This window comes from Cyprinus carpio, chromosome A16, assembly GCF_018340385.1.
Source record: "Cyprinus carpio isolate SPL01 chromosome A16, ASM1834038v1, whole genome shotgun sequence".
NCBI lineage: Eukaryota > Metazoa > Chordata > Actinopteri > Cypriniformes > Cyprinidae > Cyprinus > Cyprinus carpio.
The window spans coordinates 2,189,184-2,215,969 of record NC_056587.1 but is presented as its reverse complement, the minus strand read 5'-3'; the positions used below and the strand labels follow the sequence as shown (position 1 = coordinate 2,215,969).

At 38.7% G+C, this 26,786-nt stretch overlaps 2 protein-coding genes across 4 annotated transcripts in view; one reads left to right on the top strand and one right to left on the bottom strand.

Annotated features, from left to right (window-relative positions):
* On the top strand, window positions 1-25,753 carry LOC109082426 (catenin beta-1). 2 transcript variants are annotated; one of them, XM_042771997.1, is made up of 17 exons: window positions 1-197; window positions 17,650-17,694; window positions 17,787-18,011; window positions 18,331-18,584; window positions 18,672-18,910; window positions 19,130-19,331; window positions 20,219-20,363; window positions 20,462-20,565; window positions 20,668-20,694; window positions 21,110-21,448; window positions 21,563-21,721; window positions 21,845-21,964; window positions 22,754-22,904; window positions 23,205-23,326; window positions 23,608-23,668; window positions 24,561-24,786; window positions 25,011-25,753. In XM_042771997.1, exons 2-16 carry the CDS (start codon window positions 17,682-17,684, stop codon window positions 24,767-24,769), a joined length of 2,370 nt encoding a protein of 789 aa, XP_042627931.1. In that variant the 5' UTR covers window positions 1-197; window positions 17,650-17,681; the 3' UTR covers window positions 24,770-24,786; window positions 25,011-25,753. The 2 variants fall into 2 exon arrangements, with proteins under 2 accessions (XP_042627931.1, XP_042627932.1); XM_042771998.1 differs by lacking the exon at window positions 20,668-20,694.
* The window catches only part of ulk4 (unc-51 like kinase 4), a 187,157-nt gene continuing 185,379 nt past the window's right edge, over window positions 25,009-26,786 (bottom strand). For both annotated transcript variants that reach the window (XM_042771992.1, XM_042771993.1), the window contains exon 37: window positions 25,009-26,048. The gene's annotated coding sequence lies outside the window, so the exon portion shown is untranslated. The remainder of the gene's footprint in view (window positions 26,049-26,786) is intronic.

Sequence of the window (26,786 nt, the reverse complement as noted above, 5' to 3'; positions counted from 1 at the left end):
CATATGGAGTGACGCCATCTTTCCCAGTGTGCTGCTGCTGCGCGAGCGCGGAGTGTGAGTCCTCGCGCACACGTTCACTCTCAGCGGGAGCTGCCGCGCGCTGCGGGTCGTTCTCTCAGATTTTCTCAACGGATTGTCGCCGTTATACGAGTTTAAGCACTGAGAAGCGAAAAGGGAATATACAGCGTTTGACACAGGTAAGTGTTTTCGCCGACAAAATGTGTGGTTCGTTATCGTTTGGGATGTTATGAGGGAATGTCTTTCTGCAGCTGTGGGGAAAGAGGAGGCGAAGCAGCCAGTGGAAATATTACTGCAAAATCACGACCAAATCCATTTACATTTACTCATATGAACGCGGATTTGTCCGAATATAATATTATAAGCGTTTTAATGAATCGGACAAGGTGTATTTAAAGCTCCGAGTTAAGACATTTTGTGTCTTTGCTGCTAGCTTGGTTAGCATTTTAGGGCTGAAAAGTGTTTTGTGGAGACCATGTAAAATCCTCCCCTAACTCAACTGGATCTCAGACTCCTTTTTTACATTAATTATTACCTCCTCTGTGAATTCTCCCTGTAATATTCAACAACTTAAGTTGGTTTAGTCTGACCGCAATCTCAAACCCGTGTTTAGTTGGTTGTGCGGTTGAAAGTTAGTCTGTGGTTAGCTAATATAAACTAGCTGTTTTTTCAGTTTACCTTCTACGCTGTTTGCGTATTACTGAACCAGAGAGGTTTTTTTAAAGCTTTTTTCGTGACTAAAATCTTGAGGATAATAAGTTTGGGATAACATTTTCTGTTCAGATGCGAGGCCATCTGTATCACCTTGAGTTGTTTATGAAATGCTTATGATATTAGTAAGGTCATGCGCTAATAAATACTCTAAATATGACCCATATTAAAGTCCACCTAAGAAAGAAACAAAGGCATTTAAAGCGTTTGGCCGTTGAGAGGAAGTCGAGGAGGAGCTTGAGTGAAATCTGACTCTGCTGGAGCTCGTGCAGAGGGGGGTGGGGATCACCGGCTCGGGCTCGATGCGCGCACACGGGCTTTGCGGACGGGCGCATACCCTACCCATACATCACCCCCTAGCTCTTCTTAACAATACCCCCCACTGACTTGAGCTTTACTACAATATTCAGTGAGTGAAATTATTACATTCTCAAATGGCGTTACTGCAGTCTGCCTTACGTTCTGTAAAAGTATGGGTTCATAATTGGTTAAGGGTTTGTTTTTTTAGCGCAGCATGTGATACTGTAGCCGCCCCTGTAAGCACAACTGGCAGTAGATTTGTTAATGATTCACGTGGCTTAAAAAGAAACCCAAAACCGTGCCTTTTCCTCCATCTCTGCCATGGAGTCTTACTGAAAGCAGTATGCACGTCTTCCTCACTTTTTCATTGACATTAGGCATTCTGTAGTCTTTATTCAATCCATGGTTGTAGTAATTACTATAGTGTGTGTATATATATATATATATATATATAATAATATCTCTCTCTCTCTCTCTCTCTCTCTCTATATATATTAAGAGTTATATTCCGATATATATATATATATATAATACAAACACACAAAATATTATAGTTGTGGTTTGGTAGTTTCTGAGATATGAACATCAGTAGGTATACACTAGGAAAAAAATATTTCTGCTGCTTGTTCAATTTACTTAATTAAAATGAGCTAAAACAACAATTGCTTAACATTTTATCAATTTCAGTGCGATTAGACCAATTAATTATTTAAAGTTAAAGTTTAATTCATTTGTGGTGCGACTACATGAATCATTTTACATTAGCTGAAACTGCATGGGTGGATTTTTAGTTCCCAGCATGCTTTGCATAAGACTCAGTTGGGAGAGAAAATGTTAATTCATGCATTGATTTAAAGGCAGAGGCCTTTTAGAATTTAATATTCAGTTATGCTGGACATTTAAAATTGAATAAAAAAAAAAGTTTGCACTTATTTACATTTTTAATTTTATGTAAGTGGATTTTACTTTCATGTGAAGTTTACCTAAAAAAAAATTCTTGCTGTTTTAATTACAAAATATATTAATTTGTTAATAAAATGCTTGTAATAGTTGTCAAACATATCCACACATTCAGTTTGACAGTTGTGTGCATTATCAAGAACTTTTAGAAAACATTTGTTGTTGTTGTTTTCCTAATTGGTGTATGAAACTTCATTTTCATTTATCTGTGGTCTAACAAGCACTGTTTACTTTTGAGTCTTCATGCCCAAACTCTCTAAATCAGGGATGGGCAACTGGCGGCCCGCAGTGTCTTTTAGTACACCTGCTGGATCATATTAGACTCGGATGATCAATTTTAAAACATTTGAAAAGCAGGTCGCGTAAAGTTTGCTTTCAGTTTATGATGCTAATACTATCTCCAACCAGGAGAGGTCACTAGTTTCCAGCCGCTCCCCGTATTAATTTCAGCGTAGTAGGACGCGCACTCTAATGTAAACATTCAATAACATAATAAATGAAAAAATGACCTTGAAAACAGTATTTTCCAGTCAAGATGGTAAACAGATTATCTTTTTACCAAGTTCAAGGGGATACCCATATGTTTGGAAATCTGTATTTTATTTAAATCGCCATCACACCACTGGTCACAAACAACGGGGATGCCAGAGAAGTGTTTGCACTGAACTATGTTCTTATTAGGGTTTCCGTGGGTCCTTAAAACGTCTTCAGTTAAATTGTTTACATTTAAGGCCATGAATACTATTAAATGGTACAAAAAGTCTAAATTATGAGAGGTCTTTGGTGATGGAAAGAGAAGAATTGCTATATGGATTAATATGACGATAAAACTTCAAAAGGCTACGATTTCACTGAATAAACTTGAACGCTGCACGTCAGTTTGTGTACTGCGGTTACCAGGGAAACCACTATATTTCTGCAGTTCCGAAAGTGAAACCTGTTGGCAGAGAACAATTAGCTTTTTCAATAAGCCCATCTGCTATTTTTACTACGTATTTTTAAATGTGAACCAGTGGATTGACAAAGCTAATGCGTTATAAAAATCTAAACACTTAAAGACACAAAGATATATTAATTTAATGTAATTAATTGGGAATAATTGTTTAAATTAATTTAATAATTGATACTTCTGACTCATCCAGTAAAAATTGTTTAAAGGCTGAAATGTGAAGTGCAGATCTTAAAAAAGGTCTTTTAAGGTCTTAGATTAAAAAAATTCTGCAGATACCAGGTTATTTTATGGTATCACTTGGATTAAATGTTGTTGTTGTTTTTTTTTTTTGGAATAAGCCCTTTTTAACTGCCCTCTTAGGCTGTTTTGAGAATGTTCTGTAGGCCACTAATAAAAAAAAGGACCTCTGTACAATTGTTTGTTGCAAATTTACAGACAATGCACTTGAGATGTTTACATTGGCTAGTTGGGGTAATATATCTGTCCACTGACATCAAAGTTTTCCTTCTGAATTAGAATAACTGCACAAGTTTTGTACTTAAAATCTTTAAAAACAAATTATACTTTAATTTCCTTCAGTAAAAAGGTAATTGAGTAAGACTGTGTTAAAGCTGTGAGGATATGGATTAGTAATCTGGCCCCTTAGTATAAAGGAGAAAAAATGCTGGCCCTCGTCACTGTCAAAGTTGCCCATCCCTGCTCTAAATGGAAGCTACTGAGGTAGTCATTTTGGTTGTACAGAGTGGCTTCAGTATGTTTTTGGATCTGGGTGAGCTATATGAAGTCAGAATACACTGAACTAAGCTGTATTCGGTGTGTACTGCACCTGTGCGCAGACTCATGCTCTTTGAGCATCTCTCATCACAATTGACACATTTGGAGCAGATGTGTAGTATGGGATGTTCCTGGGAGCTAGCAACTAAGATCTTTTGAAATACTGCAAACAATAGGCAGATCTCTGAAACTGAACGCGGGTGCTGAAATTACTATCTAAGCTGCATGCCCCTGGTCACAACAGGCACTTAGCCCAAGCCATTTGGGTGGTATTTAAATTCACATTCTGTCAGAATGCCAAGGATAACCAACAAATGCCTCAGTCTTCTAAAGCCTCCTCAGGTTTCTTTGGAGGGGAGCCCATTGTTGACTGTGGAATAGGCACATGGTTTGAGAATGGATGTATGTTGGATACTTTAAATATTGATGTAAAGCCCAGGTGCAGTCATGTGCGTGTGAATTTCATAAGTGCAATACTAATTTAAGTATATACTGTTTTATGATCAGGCTGGGTGAAACATTCTGGTGTTAATTTAACTTTTTTGTTAAAGTGCCCGTTATGCCATTTTGAATATTGCCTTTCACGCAGTGTGTAATGTAGCTGTATGTGAATGCAGATGATCTGCAAAATTGTAAAGCTGAAAGTGCAAAGTACTGAAATTTTAAAAGTGTGGCGATATCAGTATTTTGAGTACTATTGTGTGGATTCTCAAACAGCTCTGATTGGTCATTGTGTTCTCGTGCTCAACAGATATGTCTGTGATTGGCTACAATGATCATCGCTTCACGCTCTTCACTGAGCACTTATACAGATACACAAGGGGGCGTTGGAAAGCAGTGTCTATCTGCAGATCCATCTACAGGGATTAAAATTTTCCATCGCTACGACAGATTTCTGTCAATTGGAAAAAATGAGAGGAAAAGAAACGTAGAGCATTGTTGTTGTCGTTCTGCTGGCACACCAAATATCATCCCCTTCTCAGTGACAACGTAGTGACATCGCTACCTTCATTCACAGTCGGGTTATTAGCAGAGAACACAGACCAGAACTTGAATTTCAACGTGGGATTGCGGCTATTAATAACAATTCTACTCATTCCCTCAGGTTCTGCGCTTGTAACACGATGCAAGAACGTATCATTTGCACGTGCTTTTGAGTCTTAAACTCACTCGCGTGCGCTCATTTTTTGTGCATCCACAGATCATGATAAGAAGAGTGACAGCTTTTAATAATTAAGTAGTGGTGAAACGGATCGTAGTTGATCCGTACGGACCAAGCCTCACGGTTCGGCACGCATATGAGCCGCGGATTAATTGCAAAATGTAACCATAATAGAGTATAAGTTTATCATTCGTTCGTATTTACACAAGCAAACAAATTTTAAACAATTCCAGATAGAAAAGGCGAAAGGGAACTTGATTCGTTTCAGAAGACGCACGAATACCGAACTGAATCACCTTCTAAATCCTTTGAACAGACACATACACATAAAATTGACAAAATACCCATCTTGACAATCATTCAGGTAAACTCGGTCAGTTATGTCTCAATTAGGGATGTCAGTGATTAATCGATGATCGATAAGAGATGCAGTCGATTAAAGATATTTAATTTTGCGCTGCGTGTGGCTCATGCGCAAAACACGTGTGAGCGGCTGTTAGTGACAGTGATGGTATATAAATGCATCATTCATTCCTAATGTACGAATTAAGCTTTTTATGTGATTTAAACTTTAAAAGTACATTAAAATAAAAACAACATCAAGTTCTTTAACATGGAAAGCAATAGAAATGTAGTAACTAAGTCCCCAGATAATTTTCATATTATGCGCTTTGTAGGGCTGTGGGACACAGGACACATAGGCTATAGGCTATTCACGAGTTTTTAGAAGACAACGCTTCCCCGCTTCTTGCTGTTTCCGCCGGTGTCATGTTGTGGAGATGCCGTTTCGTTGTGAAACGAAAATGCTTTGTTTGGCCTTCCAAAATAGGACACAACTAGAAATCAGTGGTTAAGTTGTATTTACAACATTGTCCCAGAACAGTTCAACCCAAATATTTAGTATGCAGCACATTTTATGGAGGACTGTTTCTTGATCCTGGGAGAGAAGACTACAATGCCAGTGCTTCTGACTCACAGACTGTAAGTACGTTTACAAATGATGATTCAAACGCGAGTTCTGAGCAGTGTAGAGCAGTGTTTCTCAATTCCAGTCCTCGCGCCCCCCTGCTCTGAACAGTTTGTATGTTTCTCTTAGGGATGCATGATAAATATTGGCACGATATTACTGTGCATCTCGTCAGTAAAGCCGGTTCTGTAATCAGCGGTAAATCTCTACAGGTACGTGCTTTCATGTGGAGCAGCATTTATGCTGCTTACACGTTTGTGTATGTATGTATGTATGCATGTATTTTATTTATTTATGTATTTATTTATTTTTTTAGTGCTCCTAAATTTTTGAAGTTGGGAGCACCAGTGCTACCAAGTAAAAAAGTTAATTTCAAGCCCTGTAAAAGCATTAAGTTTTCATAATGTTTAGTGATAGTCTGAGGTGGAATGGGGCTTTTCCTATAGGTTTAAAGGGCCACACGACCAAAAAAGTTTGAGAAACACTGGTCTTAAGCAGATAGTGTTTAAAAAGTGCTGTCCACATTTATATACGTTTATTACAGTGACTTTGAGCTACCTAAAGTAGTGTGGTAAAGCAACAGATTTGTTTTTATATTTCTGCAATCTAGTTTAGTTTGTGTGATTTGTTACTGAATTTCATATTAATGTTTACATTAATACCGGGCTTATTTGTCAGTGCTTTATGTTGAAAAAAATAAAACATAAAAAAAAATATAGAAAAACAACAAATCAGTCAATATACTGTGATTTGTAGTTGTTAAATAAAAATTTAATTCCAATCTATTTATGCATCATCTATCTATAATCTATCCAATATTGTGTTGGTCATACTATACAATGATTTATAGCTTGTCTTTGAATAATACAGAACATAAAGAGCTTTAAAAAAAGTAATTGCATATTAAATCGCAATCTCAATATTGGTAAAAAAAATAAAAATAAAATCACAATTAGATTATTTTCCAAAATCATTCAGCCCTAATTTACAAAGGTACAAAGAAAATGCCCCTGTAAATCACTTTGAGTCAAATTTTTGATCAGCATTTTTTATTGATTTGAGAAGTGCTCCTAATTTTTTTTTATTATGAGGACAAGCACTCCTAATTACAAGAAGAAAAAAACTGCTCTTAAATTGGGTGTGTGATAGGTATGGCTGTGTATTGGGGTTTGGCTGAGGAAAAATTCAGTCAAAATATTTTTTTTTACTTTAATCCCTGCGTCTATGAGCAGATATATCAGGGATTTGCTAAAAGATGCGGCTTTCAAATGCTCCAGTGTGTATGTGTGTAAGTGCTCAGTGAAATGCGTGAAGCGATGATCATTGTAGCCAATCACAGACATATCTGTTGTGCGCGTGAACACAATGGCCAATCAGAGCTGTATAAGAATCTGCTCAACAGCGTTCAAAATGTTAGCGGGAATGCTGGCATCGTCACATTTTTTATAATTTCAGTACCGACATCGGTACTGTTGACAACACTACACAATAAAGTTATTGTAACCCAAAAGAAAGAATCGACTCTGAACAGCCGAAACGAGTCGTCAGTAATTTGAATCCCACTTCCGTTATGGCTACACGTCACAGGGTAACACATTTGCATAATGCCCATCTATGCTCTACGTTGGCTAGCCGAGAACAAGTTGACCCACCCTCAAACACTGTAGCTTGTTCATGCAGTAAATGTGTCGAGAAAATGTTGTGCAAGTATATTTGTTTTTTCACTTCAGAATGAAGAGGCTGTAAAGAATCAGTGGTTAAAATCAATTCTTTCCACTGTACCACAGCAGTACAACCCAAATCGGTTTTGTGTTCTGGCCTTTTTTACTGACGACTGCTTCTTGGGCAGTTCAATGCGGCATTCGCACAACACTCTTGAAAAATGGCTCAGTGCAGTTTATTTAGACCAGCTGGCTCCACTGAATCACAACCTGTAAATATGATTAATAATTGATGTTCATATTTTCTTTTGAGCTTTCAAAATACAGAACTATTGCATTGGGTGTATCATTTCCGACTGGGTCATCTGAGCAATCAGAGTAGGCTCACGGAAAGGAGGGGTTTACAGAGGCTGAATCTTAGATTTGCTTTGAACGAATTATTTGTAATTAGTTGGAAAATGAGGTAATATAGACCCCTTAATCGCCTACGTCACTGTGGCGTCACCGCTCTAGCTGGAGGCAAAACATAAGGAAGAACTCATAGCAGGCGCGCTGAAAGTTTGAGGTTTTGACTTTAAAATGTCGTCTTGTTGTGTTTTTTGGCTGCCAGAATTGAAGGAACAGCACTTTTGGTTCAAAACTAAAGTTTCACCGGATCCCAGCCGACATTCCTTCACAGAAATCAAATAGACAATTGTGGTTGAATGCAATACGGCGTACAGACTAGACAGAGACGATCATAAATAATGCTCGTGTTTGCAGTGCACACTTCATATTAGGTAAAATAATATATGCATATGTACTGGTGTGTTGGTTTTATCTAGTACAAATCAGCAAGTTTGTTTTATAGGTGAAAAGTCGCCAACCTTCAGCGCACTAGCTAGCTTAAATGTTAAAAAAACATACAGCGATAGATGTGTGTGTGCCATCCTTTGAATGGTCTCTTAAAATAATCCACATTGCTAATCATAGTTAGCCCAGCGATAGGTTACATTAGACAATAAGCCTTGCCAAATATCCCTCAAACCACCCGAAAGTAATTCATATGTTGTCTAGGAAATATCCAAAACCTGGTTAAAATGTTTCCAATGAGAACAAGATACAAGAACTACACCAGGCTTAGCTAAAATAAATAAATAATGAGTTAGGCTACTGTAATGTTATCCACTCATCATTATATTTTGGTCAGATAGCCAGTTTGGTCAGTGAACTGAGTGATCAACTGAATTAATTGATAAATGTATGCTAACTCCCACTTTTTTTATTATTTTTTTTTTGTCACGGTCCCGCAGAGTCAGTGACTGTACATATTCGGACAGTTCCGAACCTTCTTCTGCATCCATGTTTAATAAATCCCTCCTAAAACGTGCTAGTTTACGCTTGTCAACATTGTGTCCGCGCCTCTTTTTGCCTCCAGCTAAGCCCCGCCCACCCGGAGACGTTGCAATGTTTACAAACTTTTAAGGGGTCTATTAAATGCATATTTTGAGAAATTAAAGACCTTGTATGCATGTAAACCTATTGTAAGAGACTCACAAAAAAATATTAAGAACTTTAAAAATGGCATAATAGGGGCACTTTAATGCAAAGTTTTATATAGTCTAATAGTAGGGCTGTGACTGTCGCCATGACAACCGCGTCAGGTTGTCTACTGCCAACGGCTGTAGTGCACGTGACGTTACGCACTCTACGCACACTTGTTTTGTATACAAGTGTAATAACAGTAATAGTTGCAAATTGTTCTATTTAGACTTTAAGTCTATGGTAATTTTCAAATGCCATACACAGCGTTTCCTTTAGATTGGCAGGTTTGAGCATAGGAAAATAGTTTCTTTCAGCAAATTGATTTTGTGTTGGGTGATGGACCTTGTTGGGAAACCTAATAATACATTGCAGATCCATGATCGCAAACACCTGGCTGGTCAGGTTTGGCGAGGCTTTCTCCACGATTGCCATTTCGAAGAGAGTGCGTGCAGACGAGGAGTTAATGCACCCGCTTAAAGCGGGATTTATACTTTCGCCTGGTTCTGCTTCACGAGCCTCCGCTGACTGCGCGTGCACCTTCCCAAATGGATGAGGCTTTTTTCAGTGAATCATGTATACACCTGACACGACACCGCGTCGCAACAGGTTTGTTTAGTGTCTACACAGGACATTTAAACTCTGTGTCAGTGCCTCATAAATAAGACAAGGCAGTTTACTGTCGGGGATTTGTCATGTCTTGCCGCATCCAGTGTAGCATCACTGATTGATTATAGTGAGTTGTATAGTATTTTGTCCTGTCACGCATTCTGTAGACAGGGTGCATTTAACTTTCTTTAGGCTACTTTCTTGTTTAAAATTATATCTTTCATATATAAATATACTGCATAAATAGTATTCATCCAAATAACCAAAATCCCACAACAAGACACAAAATTTGAATTTTAAAAAACAGAGATTTTATATATATATATATATATATATATATATATATGTATCAACACTGCACCACTGGCGGTAGTTGGTCCATTACCACCGCGGTGATAAAAATCTGCCACCGTCACAGCCCTATCTAATAGAGCTCCAGCTAGAAGGGCTGAAGTGACTAATGACAGAAGAATGGTGGGTTTAGTCCAGGCTGTTGTTTTGTGATGCAGACGTTAGCTTTTCCTAAGAACGCTGAGTCTGAAATTCTACGTATCTGTAACAGATTTGTATGCCAGGTTCCAAGTCAAATTCAGGCTTCGAGTAATGAGTGCTTATTTGGTGCTCATTGTTAGTAACCTCTCTGTTAGACCTCTATGCGTACTGTGCATCTTTCTCCACCCCTCCCCCCTTTTTATGTGTGGCCAACTCCACCCATATTCCACCTAAACAAAATTCCTACCAAAACACGGAGATTGATTTCAGATGTGCAAGTAGGCCAGGCAGTGAAAAACACATGCATGTGGTTATTAGGGTTGGGTTTTTTCATGCCCATGCCAGTATGACTGTGAAATAATGAAACTAGTGGAGTTCAGCTAGAGTAAAATTTAGAAGAGCTCACCCAGCAGGTTTTCTCTTCATGATTGTATTCACACTGTCCATTCAGATGATTGTATAACCCAGCGTTTGAGCTCTGGAAGGGAAAACAGATTGTCTAAATACATCCAGCATGACCTCATCAATGACCCAGACTAACCTGTAGTTTGTTAGGACTTATTTCCATGTATCATCTTGACTGACTGTGACGAGAGGACTGTTTGAATGTAGCTTGTGTGTGGGATTTCTTCGAGGGTGAGGCTCAGTTGGCACTTCATATTGTGTGCAAGAGAGAGCAGTAATACTGCAGGGGGGTTAAGGCCTGTATGCTGCTGGGTTTATTTCTCCAAATGACTCCAGATGTTGTGAACCGTAGACCGAGCGACTGGTTGACTGCTGTCAAACTCTTGGCAGCCCCAGTTAGAGTGCCACAGCAGCACTGTTTTGCACATCCCCTTATCAAACACACTTTCCATGCTCTGCATTCACAATACTGACAGCTGCCTCCTAGAGGAACTGTTCTCGTTATTGGCAAATATATATATAACATAAGAGCTGACTGTGTCATTTTTGGCACTTTCCACTGCATGGTACGGCTCAGTATGGTTAATTTTTGGGGGGTTTTCCACTGGGTACAGTACCTGGTACTTTTTTTTTAGTACCCCCTCGGTTGAGGTTCCAAGTGAACCGTACCGTTACCAAAATGTGACGTGTAAACTCTGCTGATCATGGATTGGCTAGAGAGAATCTTCACTACCTGCGTTACTGTCAATCAGCACAGCCAGCAAAGGATCGGACGCAACTGTTTTGAAAGAGCACACCTTTTTTTAACAACCAAAAAGTGGCTGTTTCGTTGTCTGTTGAGGAAGTACAGACGTTCCTCTCGTTGATAGCAGAGGAGCAGATCCAGCGAGCGCTTGATGGGGTGAAACGGAATGAAAAAGTTTTTCGGGAGTTGCTGCAGTAGAGGCGGCACAACTATAATGACGTGAATAATCCCGCCCACTCTAAAGCGATACTAAACTGCAGTGGAAACGCAAACCGAGCAGAGTCGTACCATGCAGTGGAAAAGTGCCAATTGACTAATTTAAATTCTTGCAACGTCAAATAATCTGAAATATAGAAAGTGTGTCATTTCTGTTCTCCTCCTGGGCTGGGGGTTTGTTTTGGCACCTGTTTTGGTCCAGGTGAGATTTCCATTTGTAAAAACAACATGGCCTGCTTTAGGGCTGTCAAAAATTGAATTTAAAAAAAAAACCAAATTCAAATGCAAAAACATTGTTCAAATAATAAAACATTGCATTTGCATTGTGGATCACGAGATGCGATGACGATATACTGCAAGTGTCATTGCATTTTAATGTTTTTGATAGCCTATCCAGTTGAAGCTTCTAGATGCGGCACTACTGCGTTGTTAATTACAAATATTGTGGGGAAAGAGAACATCAATGTGGAGAAGGTCTTGTTTCTGTTAAAACTGAAACCAAACCATTCACACAGAACTAATATTTCACGCATTTTCAAGAGGGACATCTACCATTGCACTTGAGTCTCGCACAAGAGAACCGCATGTTTAGAAAGCAATATAAAATTAATTGAAGTTCAACTTTGAAAAAACATATCTCGAGACTTAATAGCAATTTTTTTTTTTTAATTCCCCATCCCATGAAAATTGATTCAAATATGTGACTATTCAAATTGTTTGAGATGCCAAACAACTCGCGATTCATTTAGGTGTAGGAGTTTTTATGAATGCATGTCTGAGGGGAACTTACTGTCTTTAGAAAAGTTTAGATGGTATTTTTTTCTTTTCATCTTGCCTCTGTATAATGCATATTAAAGTTCATAAGTGCAGCGCTGCTTCGTTTACAGCAGAAACCAAGGAAACACTTTAAGCGCCAACTGCTGGCAGAGATTGAATCTGCATCTCATTCAGCTCGTCTGTGGTTTCATGCAGATTATGTATAGTTTCACAAAATTGAAGTCAAACCATTGTTTTTGCTTAAATTTCTAAATTATACAATCTAATTTAACTTAAAAACTGCTCATGTTGCATGCAGCATCTTTGTTTGGATTATGATTAAAATGCAGTGGTTGCCTCTAATTTTAAATGGAAAGAGCACACACAAAGTCTTATTTTGTTTATATGAAGAGATTTATTTTATTTGTGTTATTTGATTTGGGGCTTGTTTTAAAATTTCAATTTAGTTTTGTTATTTACATTTACATTCGATTTAAATTTTGTCATTTAGCAGATGCTTTTTTTCCAATGCTACTTAATGAGGACACTAGATGCAATCAAAACCAACAAAAGGGCAATAATATGCAAGTGCTATATTAGTATATTATTATAGTTATATTATAATTTCACAAAGAAATGTACAGCATTTTGTCCAAGCAACAATAAAAGGACATTTAATTCATAATTAGTTTTAAATATCATTTTGTTTAAAATAAAAATAAGAATTGTGAATCGAATTGAATCGTGAGTTGAGTGAATCGTTACATCCCTATAGATAGTCATGTTATCTTATGTTCGATGCACCCTTTTGTGGCCTCAGGAGAAAAGCCAAAAGCTTTTCTTTACCCTGACTGAAATCATGCATTTTAAATTTGAATACAATTAGAATTTAGATCATATTTAAGCACAAAATTTGAATTTAGTTTTTCAGCCATTTTGACAGCCCTAGCCTGCTTTTTGGCTTCACTATTGAGCCGCGGTGCAGTTTAAGTGTTTTGTTGTAGTGATGCACTAATTGTTTTTTTTTTGCTAAAACACTTGGAGCTAAAATTAATTTAGCTGATTATTCAATAAGCAATTAACTAATCAAATGTATTTAATCAACAATTAAAAATTGAGTTGTATGCAAACATTTAAGTTGCACATAAGACAGTTTGTATAAACTTTTCTTAAATGTTTTTTTTTTTTTTTTTTGTTGAATTACATTAAACTGTGGATCTAACTTGCTTTGACAGATTTATTAAAACAGTGAATATATAAGTAACAGGTTAAGTAAAAAAAAAATTATTTATCCTTTCAACATACCTTCTGATATTCATTCATGTATATTTCATGCAATAAATGGTGGTAAAGAGGTGATCGGTCCAGGTGTGCTGCCAAACAACACTTACTGTGTGAATTTTGTGATAAAACTGACCATTTGAAAACATAGACTGTTTCATTTCAAAACATAAAACTTAAAGCTTATTGTGATTTATTGAATGGTAGATGGTCTACAAATAATGCTCTGTTAAGTTTTGTTCACATATCAACAGAAAACAGCTTAGACTAAACTATTGATTCTTGATATTCAAGGATTTGCTGAAACGGAAAATGTTTTTCTTTTGCCATAATTTTGGTGCATCACTATTTTGTTGCCGTACCATTCAGTCTGTTGTATAATTATATCTCTAAAGTAGGCTATACTGACTTGGTGTCTTTAGAGAGGCAAGCCCCATTATGTCTGTGTAATTGAGGTTTGAACATAATAGACAGTGTGCAACACCACACACATCTGTATTCCAGTCTACAGGACCTAATTCAGCTCCTGAACTTTGAAGAGGCTGCTTTCAAAAGCCAAATCCTGACAAAAGTGAATGCTTGAATGAACCAGTGAACTGGAAAAGTTATTTCTCTCTGAATAATTGCCAGGACCTTGCTGTGTCATAAAGCTAAACCTCCTGTGGTGCTGTTCCACATGGACTAACAGCTCCAGAACAGGAACAGCAAAATGTTGACAAAGGCTAGCCGTAATGTTCTACCGAGTGACCTTTCCACATGCTGCAACATGTTTGTGTTTTGTAAGAGCTGTTTGACAGAAGAACAGTATGTTTTGCTAACCAACACAATAGTGAGACATGGGCAGCCAGTTTTGGTCTCAAGGCTACATGTGAATGTTGGACCTCTCTGAGAGGGGTTGTATTCTGCCTGCTGACTTGGAGAGGGGTGTTGTACGTCTGAATAAAGGAGGTGGGCTTGGGGCATGTGTCATGGTAATTTTGGAGGAGGCCTTACAAAAGGAAAGGAGACCGGGGCCCCCTCGACTGAGACACTGAATTCAATATCGCTTCAGTAGGTGTTAACTGCTGACGTTGATGGGCAATCGACAAAGTCATGCGCATTTTGACGCTGTTGTGATGGTGGGGTTTCTGGCTGAGCACATTATTGAAGGTCATATAAACCTTTAGTGCCTATTTTGCTAGAGAATGCGTTAAGAACCCTCATGGCTTGGAGGAGGAGATTGAGGTTGGATGTTTGGAATGACACTAATAGTTAAAGCTTTGTCATGCTTGTGATGGAGTGACTTTATAAAATGCAGAAAAAAAAACTCCCCCAGGCTTTCTTTATGGAATAGTTTTTTTTTTTTTTTTTTTACAGCTGTGGACACTTTTTGATAGAAGAAGCTGATGTATGTTTTGAAACAGATTTTAGTCATTTGAGAGCATTCTAAGTTCTAACTGATACTTTCACCTGGAATGTCACAAGTTATTCTCACAAAATCAACGAAATTTCAGCTGTGTAGATAGTTACCTTGATGTCATTTACATGTTTTTTATAATTCAATGCAACTTTTTATCAAATTTTTACTAATGTGGCTTTAGTGGCTGATAAACACACTTGAAGGATAGATGGAGTGACGCCTAAAACAAACAAAAAGTATCATGAGTAAGGCCCTATGATTTCTGCGATGTGGAAAAGTTTAATTTACTACACACATACTGAAGCGAGTGTTACGCTAGCTGTGATTTCAGCATCTGCCGTCTCACTAGATGAGGACGTAAACGCATGAACAACATCTCCAGAACTGCTCTGAGAGTCACTTCATGAGCTTTTAACCATTTGATTTGAGTAAAATTAGGGTCATATAGGGGTGTGCGATAAGACGATTTTTGATCGTGGATAATAAAAATGTCTCCACGATCTGCTTTTGAAGAAATATCGTAGTATCGTGCTACAGCGCACATTCTGTCAGCTGCAGTTCTGCCGCCTCCGTCATGTACTGTACAACGCCACATGCATTCACGTCAATGTTAACTCAGTGGTAGAGTTACTCTCACAGGAGGTACTCTCTCATTATTTGCATGTGCTTTTAAATGCTTCATTCACACGCTGGTCTGACCTGTGCTTTTTCTGAGTGCCGCATACACCTGAAGCACTCGTGCTAAAGTGTGTCAAAAAACGCCTGATTATTGAACTAAGTTTTTTTTTTTCGCTAATACGGTCAAAACACACAAGGTTTACATGTAGACACAGATGTTAATGACTAAAATGAAAGTAAACAGTTGAAAGAAAAACGTATGCGTGCCTGTATATTAGATGCATGCAGGTCTTAAAGGGACAGTAGGCCTATTGCAAAACATGCAGTCGAGTGTCATTAGGGATAGTTCACCCTAAAATTTCATTGGTCATTATTTACTCTGTCACGTTGTCCCAAACCTGTATTAATTTATTTCTTGTGCTGAAAACAGAAGATGATATTTTGAAGAATGTGGGTAACCCAACAGTTGCTGGGCCACATTTAATTTGATAGTAACAAAAAATAATATGGAAGTCACTGTGGACCAGCAGCTGTTTGGTTTTCCACGTTCCTCAGAATAGCATATATGTTTAGCAGAAGAAAGAAACTCATTCAGGTTTAAAACAACTTTTGAGTGAGCAAATGTTGGTATAAAAATAAAACACTATGACAGAATTGACAGAGCTGACAGAATTTTTATTTTTGGGTGAACTATTCCTTTAAGGTTAATAAAACTACAAAACACAGAAAAATCACTCACTGCTCTTGACTGAAGAAATTTGATACAGTTGCTTTAGGAATCAGTTTATATAGCGTTTTATTTTTATATTTGTTCATTTAATTTCTTGAATGCTCCTGCTAAATACACCTATTGTACCTGAAAATAAATCACTGCTTGTTTTATTTGTACATTATGTGTAGTTGTAAAATGTATCTTTGTCATTCTTTTATTTTCTTTGTTATTAAAAATATTAGATTATATTAGATAAAAGATTTTTATCTTCACCCCCTTTGGCCTAAATATCTGCCATTCTTTTTTTTTTTGTTACCTTGAAAGACTTTGTCTTTATAATAGGGAAATTAGTTTGGCTGTAATGCTCAGACAACTTGCAAAATAGTTAAACCAACATGTTAAAGAACCGTGATAAAATTGTCATTATATCTCAAAAAAAAAAAAAATGATTTTTTTTTTCCATATTGCCCACTCTAGCATCATATCACATACACAGAACTGTAAAGGTATTCACAGCAACCCGTCAAAATAGTCCGGTTTGATTTGAAGACATTGTGCCTACTACTAATTTTAAGTAGAATGTACATAGCCTACTACTACCACTAAAATTAAGCAAACATTATTTTTTTAAGGAATAATCACACAACATTTCTTCCAGGTTTTCATTTTAATAGTAAATCCCCTTTGTTTGCCAAAAAATAAAGTTTGCTTAATTTTCAATAATTAAGATAAATCAAATTAATCAATTATGCCTTCATTTGATAGCCAAAAAAATGTAAATACACAACACAGAATTTCTAAAGGGGAAAAAAAAGGTTATTTTAATAAAGAATTGAATAAATTAAGTTGTTTTATGCATTTAAATAACTAGACATGCTAAAACATAATTGGGTAACAATAAAAAATATGGTTATTTTATTATATATATTTTTTTTATTGTGCCCTAAACGTAATTTTTGTTAAACTTTTATTAAATTGATGTGAAAATGTACAAGTTTTATGATTTTAATTAATTAGACATGCTTTTTGATTAATAAAATTAAAATAAAAAGGAGTCGGGAAAAAACTGAATTTGGAAAAAAAAAAACTGAATTTAGGAAAAAATAAAACTGATTTTGTAGGGGCCCTACATGAGGGATCTGCAGATAATAAGAGTGGCTGTGTGTAGTGTGGCACATCCTGCTTGACTCTTTCATCCCAGCTGCATTCAGGTTAGGAGACAAAGCATTCAGTTCGAACACTGGGGCTTGTATGTGCTGCACAGCAGACTTTGTGGAATGTGTTCGTGTGTGAGAGACGGACTTGAGTGCTATATGAGAATGAGAGGGAGAAAGTTGGTACCACAAATGCAAAAATTAACCGTTTTGCTGTGCGTTTTTTTTTTTTTTAGATTAGGAGGCTGTGCTTGGCTGTGAGAGAATCATGGCTACCCAATGTAAGTTATTCTACATGTTTTTGGAAGAGCTAAAATATTTAACTTTTTTTTAAAAATACTATTTATCACTTTTTATAATGTTTCATGTTCAGCTGACTTGATGGAGCTCGACATGGCCATGGAGCCAGATCGCAAGGCTGCAGTAAGCCATTGGCAGCAACAGTCTTACCTGGACTCAGGTATCCACTCTGGGGCCACAACCACCGCCCCATCCCTAAGCGGCAAGGGCAACCCAGAGGATGAGGATGTGGATAATCAGGTGCTGTATGAGTGGGAGCAGGGCTTTAGCCAGTCCTTCAACCAGGAGCAGGTAGCAGGTGTGTGGTGAATCTATTCTCCTGTTTTAAAAATTCATAGAAAGAATATGGAAAAATAATGATTTCATGTTCTTTATGTGGTCAAAAAAGTCTGGAATAGAAAATGGTGCAATTCACTTATTTAAACCGTTAACTGCACTCACATTGGTTTACGTAAGACCCAATGCTGAGACAATTGCTTATTGTTTTAGCTTGTTTGTCTTTTGTGTGGGATTAACAATCACTGTATTATATTAATAGACATAACAGACCTTTATAGTCATTGTGATTAATTGTGCATAAGACAGTTGCTTGATATAGTACTGTGGTTTCTCTGTAGACATTGATGGTCAATATGCCATGACCAGAGCCCAGAGAGTCCGGGCGGCCATGTTTCCTGAGACTCTTGATGAGGGCATGCAGATACCTTCCACACAGTTCGACTCTGCCCACCCCACCAACGTCCAGCGCCTGGCCGAGCCCTCACAGATGCTCAAACACGCCGTGGTCAACCTCATTAACTACCAGGATGATGCAGAGCTGGCCACCCGCGCCATTCCAGAACTCACCAAACTACTGAACGATGAGGATCAGGTTAGAACGGATGGATTGTCATGAACAGCCAGTGCTGTGACACTGTCAAGAGTGCACTTATGGCTCGATTTCTACTTTTTCCATCAGGTGGTGGTAAATAAGGCAGCTGTGATGGTGCACCAGCTCTCAAAGAAGGAGGCCTCTCGTCACGCCATCATGCGATCCCCACAGATGGTGTCAGCCATTGTGAGGACGATGCAGAACACTAGTGATGTAGAAACGGCCCGCTGCACCTCTGGCACCCTGCACAATCTTTCCCACCACAGAGAAGGCCTGCTCTCCATCTTCAAATCGGGAGGCATCCCTGCACTCGTCAAAATGCTTGGGTTGGTTCACCTTCATGCTATCTATTTTTAAACAGACAAATATCGACCATCATGCGGATATATATCCTGTGAATCTTTTGAATCAGGGAAGTTGTGTTGTGTTGGAATTCAAGGACTAACAGGCTGAGTCATACTTTGACCTGCTCTGTGTGCTTAAGCTTGAATCCCACGCCAGAGCCCTTAGTTTGGCTCTAATTAATATTGCTGTGGTCTCTTCAGTTCCCCAGTGGACTCCGTACTGTTTTATGCCATTACGACTCTACACAACCTCCTACTGCACCAGGAAGGAGCCAAGATGGCTGTCCGTTTGGCCGGAGGCCTGCAGAAAATGGTAGCCTTGTTAAACAAAACAAACGTCAAATTCCTCGCCATCACGACAGACTGCCTTCAGATTCTGGCATACGGCAATCAGGAGAGCAAAGTAAGAAGCAAAAACTTCTCAAAAATAGGCACATCACAGCAGGGTTCTTGGCCAAAATAACATTTGTTTACAAATTGTTTTATTTTTCAAAAATCTTGTCACATATCTAGCAGTGCAACAAAATAACTGCTAAATTTTAATTTGCACCTTGAATGTTTGAATCACTGGATGAATGACTATTGTAGGGCTATTTATTCAGATAAAAATGTATATTTAAAATTTTTTTTTTTTTTAAAAGAGTTACAGGTTTGCTGTGCTTCTTTGAAGAACTGCACAATTTGGCAATAATAGTAACTACCATTTATAACAATACTTATTAGTAATAATAGTAAAAATATTAAAATATTTCTGAATTTAAATGTTAAACAATCCAGCTTTTGTTCTGGTGGAGAAAAACAAAACTCAAAGCTCCTCTTTTGTTGACAACAGCTGGTTTATAAGTGCTTTTCAGTTCAAGTTTGAGAAGATTGTTAGCGCATACACGTTACAAGCTACCCAAACTCAGAGCAGATGCAGAGATAGAGTTTGTGTGGAGCAGCAACATTTACTCTGAACTGAGCCGCTCCTAGACACTGAAAGCACTAGATCATGAGCTTGATTGTATATGTGCCACACTTCACTCTGAAACATGCAGCTCATATTTAAATCACAGTCATTCCGATTTCGACACTTGCACTAAGCTGTAATATTAGCTTAATAGTGTATTATGTAGCCCAACAATATTACTGTAGTACTTTGTATATCACTTCATTTACACAGTGTCCTTGGTAATTTATTAACAAAGTTACACTGGTTTGAGCAGTGCAGCATGGATGGTAAAATGTTAACTTGGGTAAATTTATAATTTAAAGTATGTATGATGATAAAAAATATAATTTGCTTTTCAGCTTATCATTCTGGCCAGTGGAGGCCCACAGGCTCTGGTCAACATCATGAGGACGTACACATATGAGAAACTGTTGTGGACCACCAGTCGAGTGCTCAAAGTGCTGTCTGTTTGCTCCAGTAACAAACCTGCCATCGTTGAGGCTGGTGAGTCCATTTGTCTTTGGTTTACTCAAGTATAATGTAGTGGAAGGTAGGAGCTGAGTTAGGATGGTTTGAACATGTAAGCTTTGTCTTGTTTTCAGGTGGCATGCAAGCACTTGGCCTTCACCTCACAGACCCCAGTCAGCGACTGGTACAGAACTGCTTGTGGACTTTGAGGAATCTCTCAGATGCTGCCACCAAACAGGTACTGATCCGTTTGTCTCTTTCCTTCAGCTCTTTTACGCTATCTTCTGTTCTTCCTACATGAGCCCTCTCTTTCTGTCTCCCCATTGTTTCCATGGAGAAGACGTCTTTAGCAGAAGTAGATGTGCAGGTAACAGTCATTCCTGCCTTTGTCTGTGTCGGGGATAAGGGGCTGTAGCCAGCTCTGACCCCACACAGGACATCAAATTGTGAAGAAAAAAAAAAAAAAAAAAATTTGTCAATGGAGCATGAACGGGTGCTACATTTGGTTGTAATGCCTGCGCTATATGTACATTTCACCCAGCTGTTGTTGTGGCATCAGAATTCTTGAATTATCAAAGCATTTCTGGAATGATTTTGTGTATTTAACCGCTTACCCACTCATGGTAGGCTTACAACCTCATGTAACGTGTAGTAAAATGTTACGAATTGCTGTGGCTGGTCGTGTGCGGGACTAAAAAAAAATTCTGGATCGGCTTTGTCCTTGATGTAAATTCTGGGTTGAATAAAGTAGCGTCTCAACTCTGGATCCTTCTCTTCTACAGGAGGGAATGGAGGGGCTCTTGGGCACCCTGGTCCAGTTGCTCGGTTCAGACGACATCAACGTGGTGACGTGTGCTGCTGGAATCCTGTCCAACCTCACCTGCAACAATTACAAGAACAAGATGATGGTGTGCCAAGTGGGTGGCATCGAGGCCCTTGTGCGCACTGTTCTTCGTGCTGGAGACAGAGAGGACATCACGGAGCCTGCTATCTGTGCTCTCCGTCACCTCACATCCAGGCATCAGGATGCAGAGATGGCCCAGAATGCAGTGCGGCTGCACTATGGGCTGCCGGTGGTGGTCAAATTGCTCCACCCTCCCTCACATTGGCCTCTCATTAAGGTATGCAAGTGATATCAGATAATCTTTCATGTCTTTTAGTGGCTTTCATTGTGCATCAAGAAAAGGATAAAAAAAATTGTTTTCATTAAAACAAATCACTCTATCCTCTCCCAGGCCACAGTTGGGCTTATCCGTAACCTGGCACTGTGCCCTGCCAACCACGCCCCGCTCAGAGAGCAGGGTGCCATTCCCCGCCTGGTGCAGCTTCTGGTCAGGGCCCATCAGGACACTCAGAGACGCACCTCCATGGGTGGAACACAGCAGCAGTTTGTGGTGAGTAATGGTCACATGATCGGCTGGCTTTTATGCTGTAATCCGTTTATATATTAGCAAGAGTATCCAGTGATTTTCTTGCAGAATGGATGTGAATAAGATTTTCATGCGTGTTGTGTTCAGGAGGGTGTGCGTATGGAGGAGATCGTGGAGGGCTGCACTGGTGCTCTGCACATTCTAGCCAGAGACATTCACAACAGAATCGTCATTAGAGGACTCAACACTATTCCACTGTTTGTTCAGGTCAGTCATTCTTCCTGTTTGTCCATCAGACTGTCTGTTTATTTATCTTTCGCCTTGTCGATTTATCTGGCTATTGATCTTTTTCATTCGGTTGATTCATTCCATTAATTTGTTCTATCATTCTATCACGTGATCTAACATTAGTTCTATCATGTTCTTTCATGTTGATCTTTCATTTGTTTGCTTGTTCTGTCTATTGAACTTTCATTCACTTGCTTCTATCTATTGTTTTTTTGTTCTGTATACTGTTCATTCTGTCTGTCCATTTGTTAGCTTGGTTTGTTCTATTCTACCCATCATTCCTTCTGTCCTATATATTGTTCTGTCGTTCTGTCTCCTCTCTGTCATCTATCATCTATCGCTTGTTTTAATTCTGTTATTCTATTTCTCTATTGACCATTCTTTGTTCTATCGTTCCAGTTATCTATCCTTCATTCGGACTTTTATTCATTCTATCATTCTATCTATTTATCTTTCACTTATTAGCTTGTTTGTTCTTTTGTTTGTATTTCTATTGTTTGTCTGATTTTTGTCGCTCTTCTTTTCATTGTTTATTTTTTTGCTGTTGTATTCTTTTTAACTTTAGATTGTTCACTTTCTTGTTCATTCTGTCTATCATTCTGAAGTTTTATCTGTTACTTGGTTACATTATCTATTTTAGGGAATTGAGTAAATTAAAGTGTGGATGACCCTTGTTTCCTTTCATTAAGTTGATGGTATATTTACATCTGCTGAACTTAGACCCATTGTCAGTCTGTCTGACGTGTCTCTCTCTGTCTTTCTCTACAGTTGCTGTATTCTCCCATCGAGAACATCCAGCGTGTAGCTGCAGGTGTACTGTGTGAGCTGGCTCAGGATAAGGAGGCAGCTGAGGCCATTGAGGCAGAAGGAGCCACCGCTCCCCTCACAGAGCTCCTCCACTCTAGAAACGAGGGTGTTGGTGAGTGTTTTAATAAGCAAGACATGTGCAAGCATGACCGGCACACAATAATGCAGAAAGACATCAGTTAAATATAATGGCAACACAGTCTCACTGCCTACCGATGTCTCAACAGAGTTTTAAGAAACAAGTTAAACTTCCACCGAATAAACACAGAGAAGCAAGCATTAATACAAAACACTATGTAGATTTTTTTTTCCCAGCTATGCACCGATTTCCACTGGAGGCAGTGGCTGGGGTGAGCAGGGCTGGCTTGAATGTTTTCTCGGTCACACTAACATTGCTATCTCTCGCCCACAGCCACGTACGCTGCTGCAGTTCTGTTCCGCATGTCTGAGGATAAGCCCCAGGACTACAAGAAACGACTGTCTGTGGAGCTCACCAGCTCTCTGTTCAGAACTGAGCCCATGACCTGGAACGAGGTAAGGGGGCTCATCTCTGCTAAATCCTGCAATCAACGCTGGCACAGAGCCCTGTTGTAGATTAAGCCTATAAATTCCCAGCGCATTACAGAATCGGTTATAGCAGATGTGGGTGTTATATTTGTGAATTTACTGGGCAGGTGATTCAAACAAAGTATTATTGTTTTTATGAGCCTCGAGCACTTTGAAAGCATTAGTATAACTGATTCAGTCCTGATATACACTGAATTTGAGGCTGAAGTGAGTTTCTCTTATGCAACTCTTCTTACATGTCTTTGCAGACTGGAGATCTAGGGCTGGACATCGGTGTGCAGGGAGAGCCTCTGGGCTACCGACAGGACGGTAAGTTCATTCTCAGAAATGAGATCAGCTCTCAGCATCTGGGTGTGAATACTCACTAATCCACTGCTTCATCAGCCTTCACCCACCAACCTAGAGACGAACACACCTGGCATGCTCCATGAAGACAGGGCACTAAATAAGTCCTGGAACTCTTAAACGATTAGTGGACCAAACATAAAAAAACAGAAAATGTTTGTTCATACACCCCTCGTGTTGTTCCAAAACTCTGAGACTTTCTCAAGAAATGAGATGTTAGGCATAATGACAGCATCCAGTTAGCTTTTCTGTGCAAAGAAAGTAAATAGTGACTTCACTGATTCATGTAGTTCTGCTTAGCATTTTTTGTTGTTTATGGAAGAAAGTCGGTCAGTTTGGAACAGCATGAGTCTGACTGAATTTTCATTTTTGGGATTTATCTTAAAGATTTCCCCCCAGCCCTGATTTCAACAAATGGTCAGTAAAAGGTGCTTAACGCTCAGACTAAAGGAATAAATAATGATGAAATAATTATTACTAATTTGAACTAAATTTGCATTTATGCAGTACATTTTGCTGTAATCTTGCATATGTATATATATATATATAATTATTATTATTATATATTTTTTTCCTCAACAAAGAGGTATTACTTCAATTTTACCATTCCAGGTTAATTTTATTTTAGATGAGTAATCCATCCAAAAAAAAAAAAGCTCTAACAGAGCACCATATTCCTAGAGAATGTCAGGTTTCAGCTGAGTTCGGTCACATGCCTGGTGTTCTCTCTCTGGTCTTGTGGGTCTGAGGTTGTGCTATTGTGAGCTGCCCATTTAATATGCTTCTTCTAACGTACGTGTGTGTTTGTGTGTGTGTGTGCTCCCTCCACTTCCCATCCACTCCCCTCATCCTCCAGACCCAAGCTACCGCTCCTTCCACTCCGGAGGTTACGGGCAGGATGCCATGGGCATGGATCCCATGATGGAGCATGAGATGGGCGGGCACCACCCCGGCCCAGATTACCCTGTAGACGGCCTGCCTGACCTCAGCCACGCCCAAGACCTGATCGATGGCCTCCCGCCAGGCGACAGCAATCAGCTGGCCTGGTTCGATACTGATCTGTAAATACAATGACTTTTTAGGTGAGGCACCAAGATGGCCAAACATGCAGTCGATGCGAATGGTTGGTTGTTTGATTTGTGCTGACTGCACTGTGTGTAGGAGATTTGAAAGGCTGGAGTAAAGCACGCCAGTAGCAGAACTAATCTTGAGCTGCATATGAATTCATTACAGTCCTGTATGTGTGCGTGTTTCTCCTCTTTAATCAGATTCTAACCTGTTTGTCCCTCTTTTCTCTCTGCTGCAGCTGTATCGTCTGATCTGAATGAACCTGCATTGTGATTTTGGCTGGTAGAGTTGCTGAGCGGGCTCAAGAGAGTGGGCTAGTTTCTCTGAAAGTGCCTGACACACTAATACAAGCTGAGTTTCCTATGGGAACACATGGAAGTAAAACTTTTGTTCTGGTCTTGGTCGGTCAGAATTTGGTGTGATTGACAGAAGAAAGCCCAAAAAGCAAATCCTAAGATGGTATTTTCAACCTTAACCTTGCCTGTACTTTTTATTACTTTTTATTTTTCAAAGGATATTTGAGTCTGTAATGGTACTTATCTAGCTTGCTTTGATACTCGTCTTTTATTTTGCAGAACTTTGTATTCCTTTCGACTGTCTCTCTTTCTCTCTCATAGTGTTGAGTTATATAGTGGTAATGATCCATCAAGATTTTATCGAGTTTATGGTGTAGAACACTAATTAATCAGTTGAATTGTATTCTTATCAAATGTAAAATTGTGTAGCTTTTGTATAAAACCAAGAATTGGAGAAGTCCAAATATCAACTCTCTTGCTTTAAAGAAGTCACAAATGTTCCAAAGGATTTGCAATGAGTTGGGGCCAGTTTTGCCTTTTTTTTTTTTTTCTCGTCTTGGATCTATTTTTTTTTATGGTAGCTTTAGAAAGGTTTTGAAAAGAACCCCTAATTATTGTAGCCTGCAATTGTTGGTTGGAGACTTGGTGATGACCTGGCTAAACAATAAAATGGACTTTAAATTTATCCAATTGTGGACATTTTTATTTTTGAAATATGTGAACAAAGTGATTTTAAGGTTTCTAAGTGGTACAATCATTCTAGAAATACAGAGTATATTTTACAACCACTATCACAAGAGTTCAACAGTCTCTTGCAACATGTTATTCATGTCATAGTAACATATAAATTAAAAGCATGACTGTGTACACATTAAATACCAGGTGTGAAACTCTGTTCTGTGGGTCTCAGTTCTGCCCGGGACCCGATGCCCTTCATAATCTCTGCAGCTAGTGATTCCACTGCCATGTCTGATTGGGACCTGGACCTGGAACAGAGAAAGTGGTTGGAATATTCTACATGTTTTTGTTTTCCCAAAACAAAAGAAATCAATTTCATTAATTCAGTAGTCCAAACATTTGAGGTGCTGTATGTAGGATTGACAGTGAGTGGTTGAACTAGGTATAGCAATCCAAATTCAAAATATTGGAGAGGGTTTTTTTCATGCGGCCCCTCCTCAGACTTGAAGCAGGTTGCCAGATTGACGGCACAAACGAGTGCACTTGACAATGAATGAAACGAAATACACTGTTTTCAGCCAACTGGCAACCCAGGGTGCCGAAATACAACTGGGTAAACTGGCAGTGGGCGGGTTTCACAAACCAAAACAAAGACCGATATTCCGGCCCATTATGCACATTTTCAAAGGAGAATAACTGACTGTAGCATTGTTTGTCAGATAAACGTGTTAACTCAGCATGTTTCTTAAATATCTGCAAACATATTATGGTATTTTTATACTTTAGCCTAAAAATCTTACATACAGCACCTTTAACGTACGTGTGAAACATCCATTCACTTATTGCAAGTTCACAAAGCGAGTCTCAAACTCATAGCCTTAAGTTGGCAACCAGAAGCCCGTCTGTCACAGTGGCTTATCCGGTGCGCACACTTGTGAGACGCTGCAAATGATTTTGGTCTGTCAGGTGTGTGTACATTATCCCGATGAATGACAGCGTTTAAGAGAGTGATGCACTGGGAAGCAGTGGCAAAATTAATA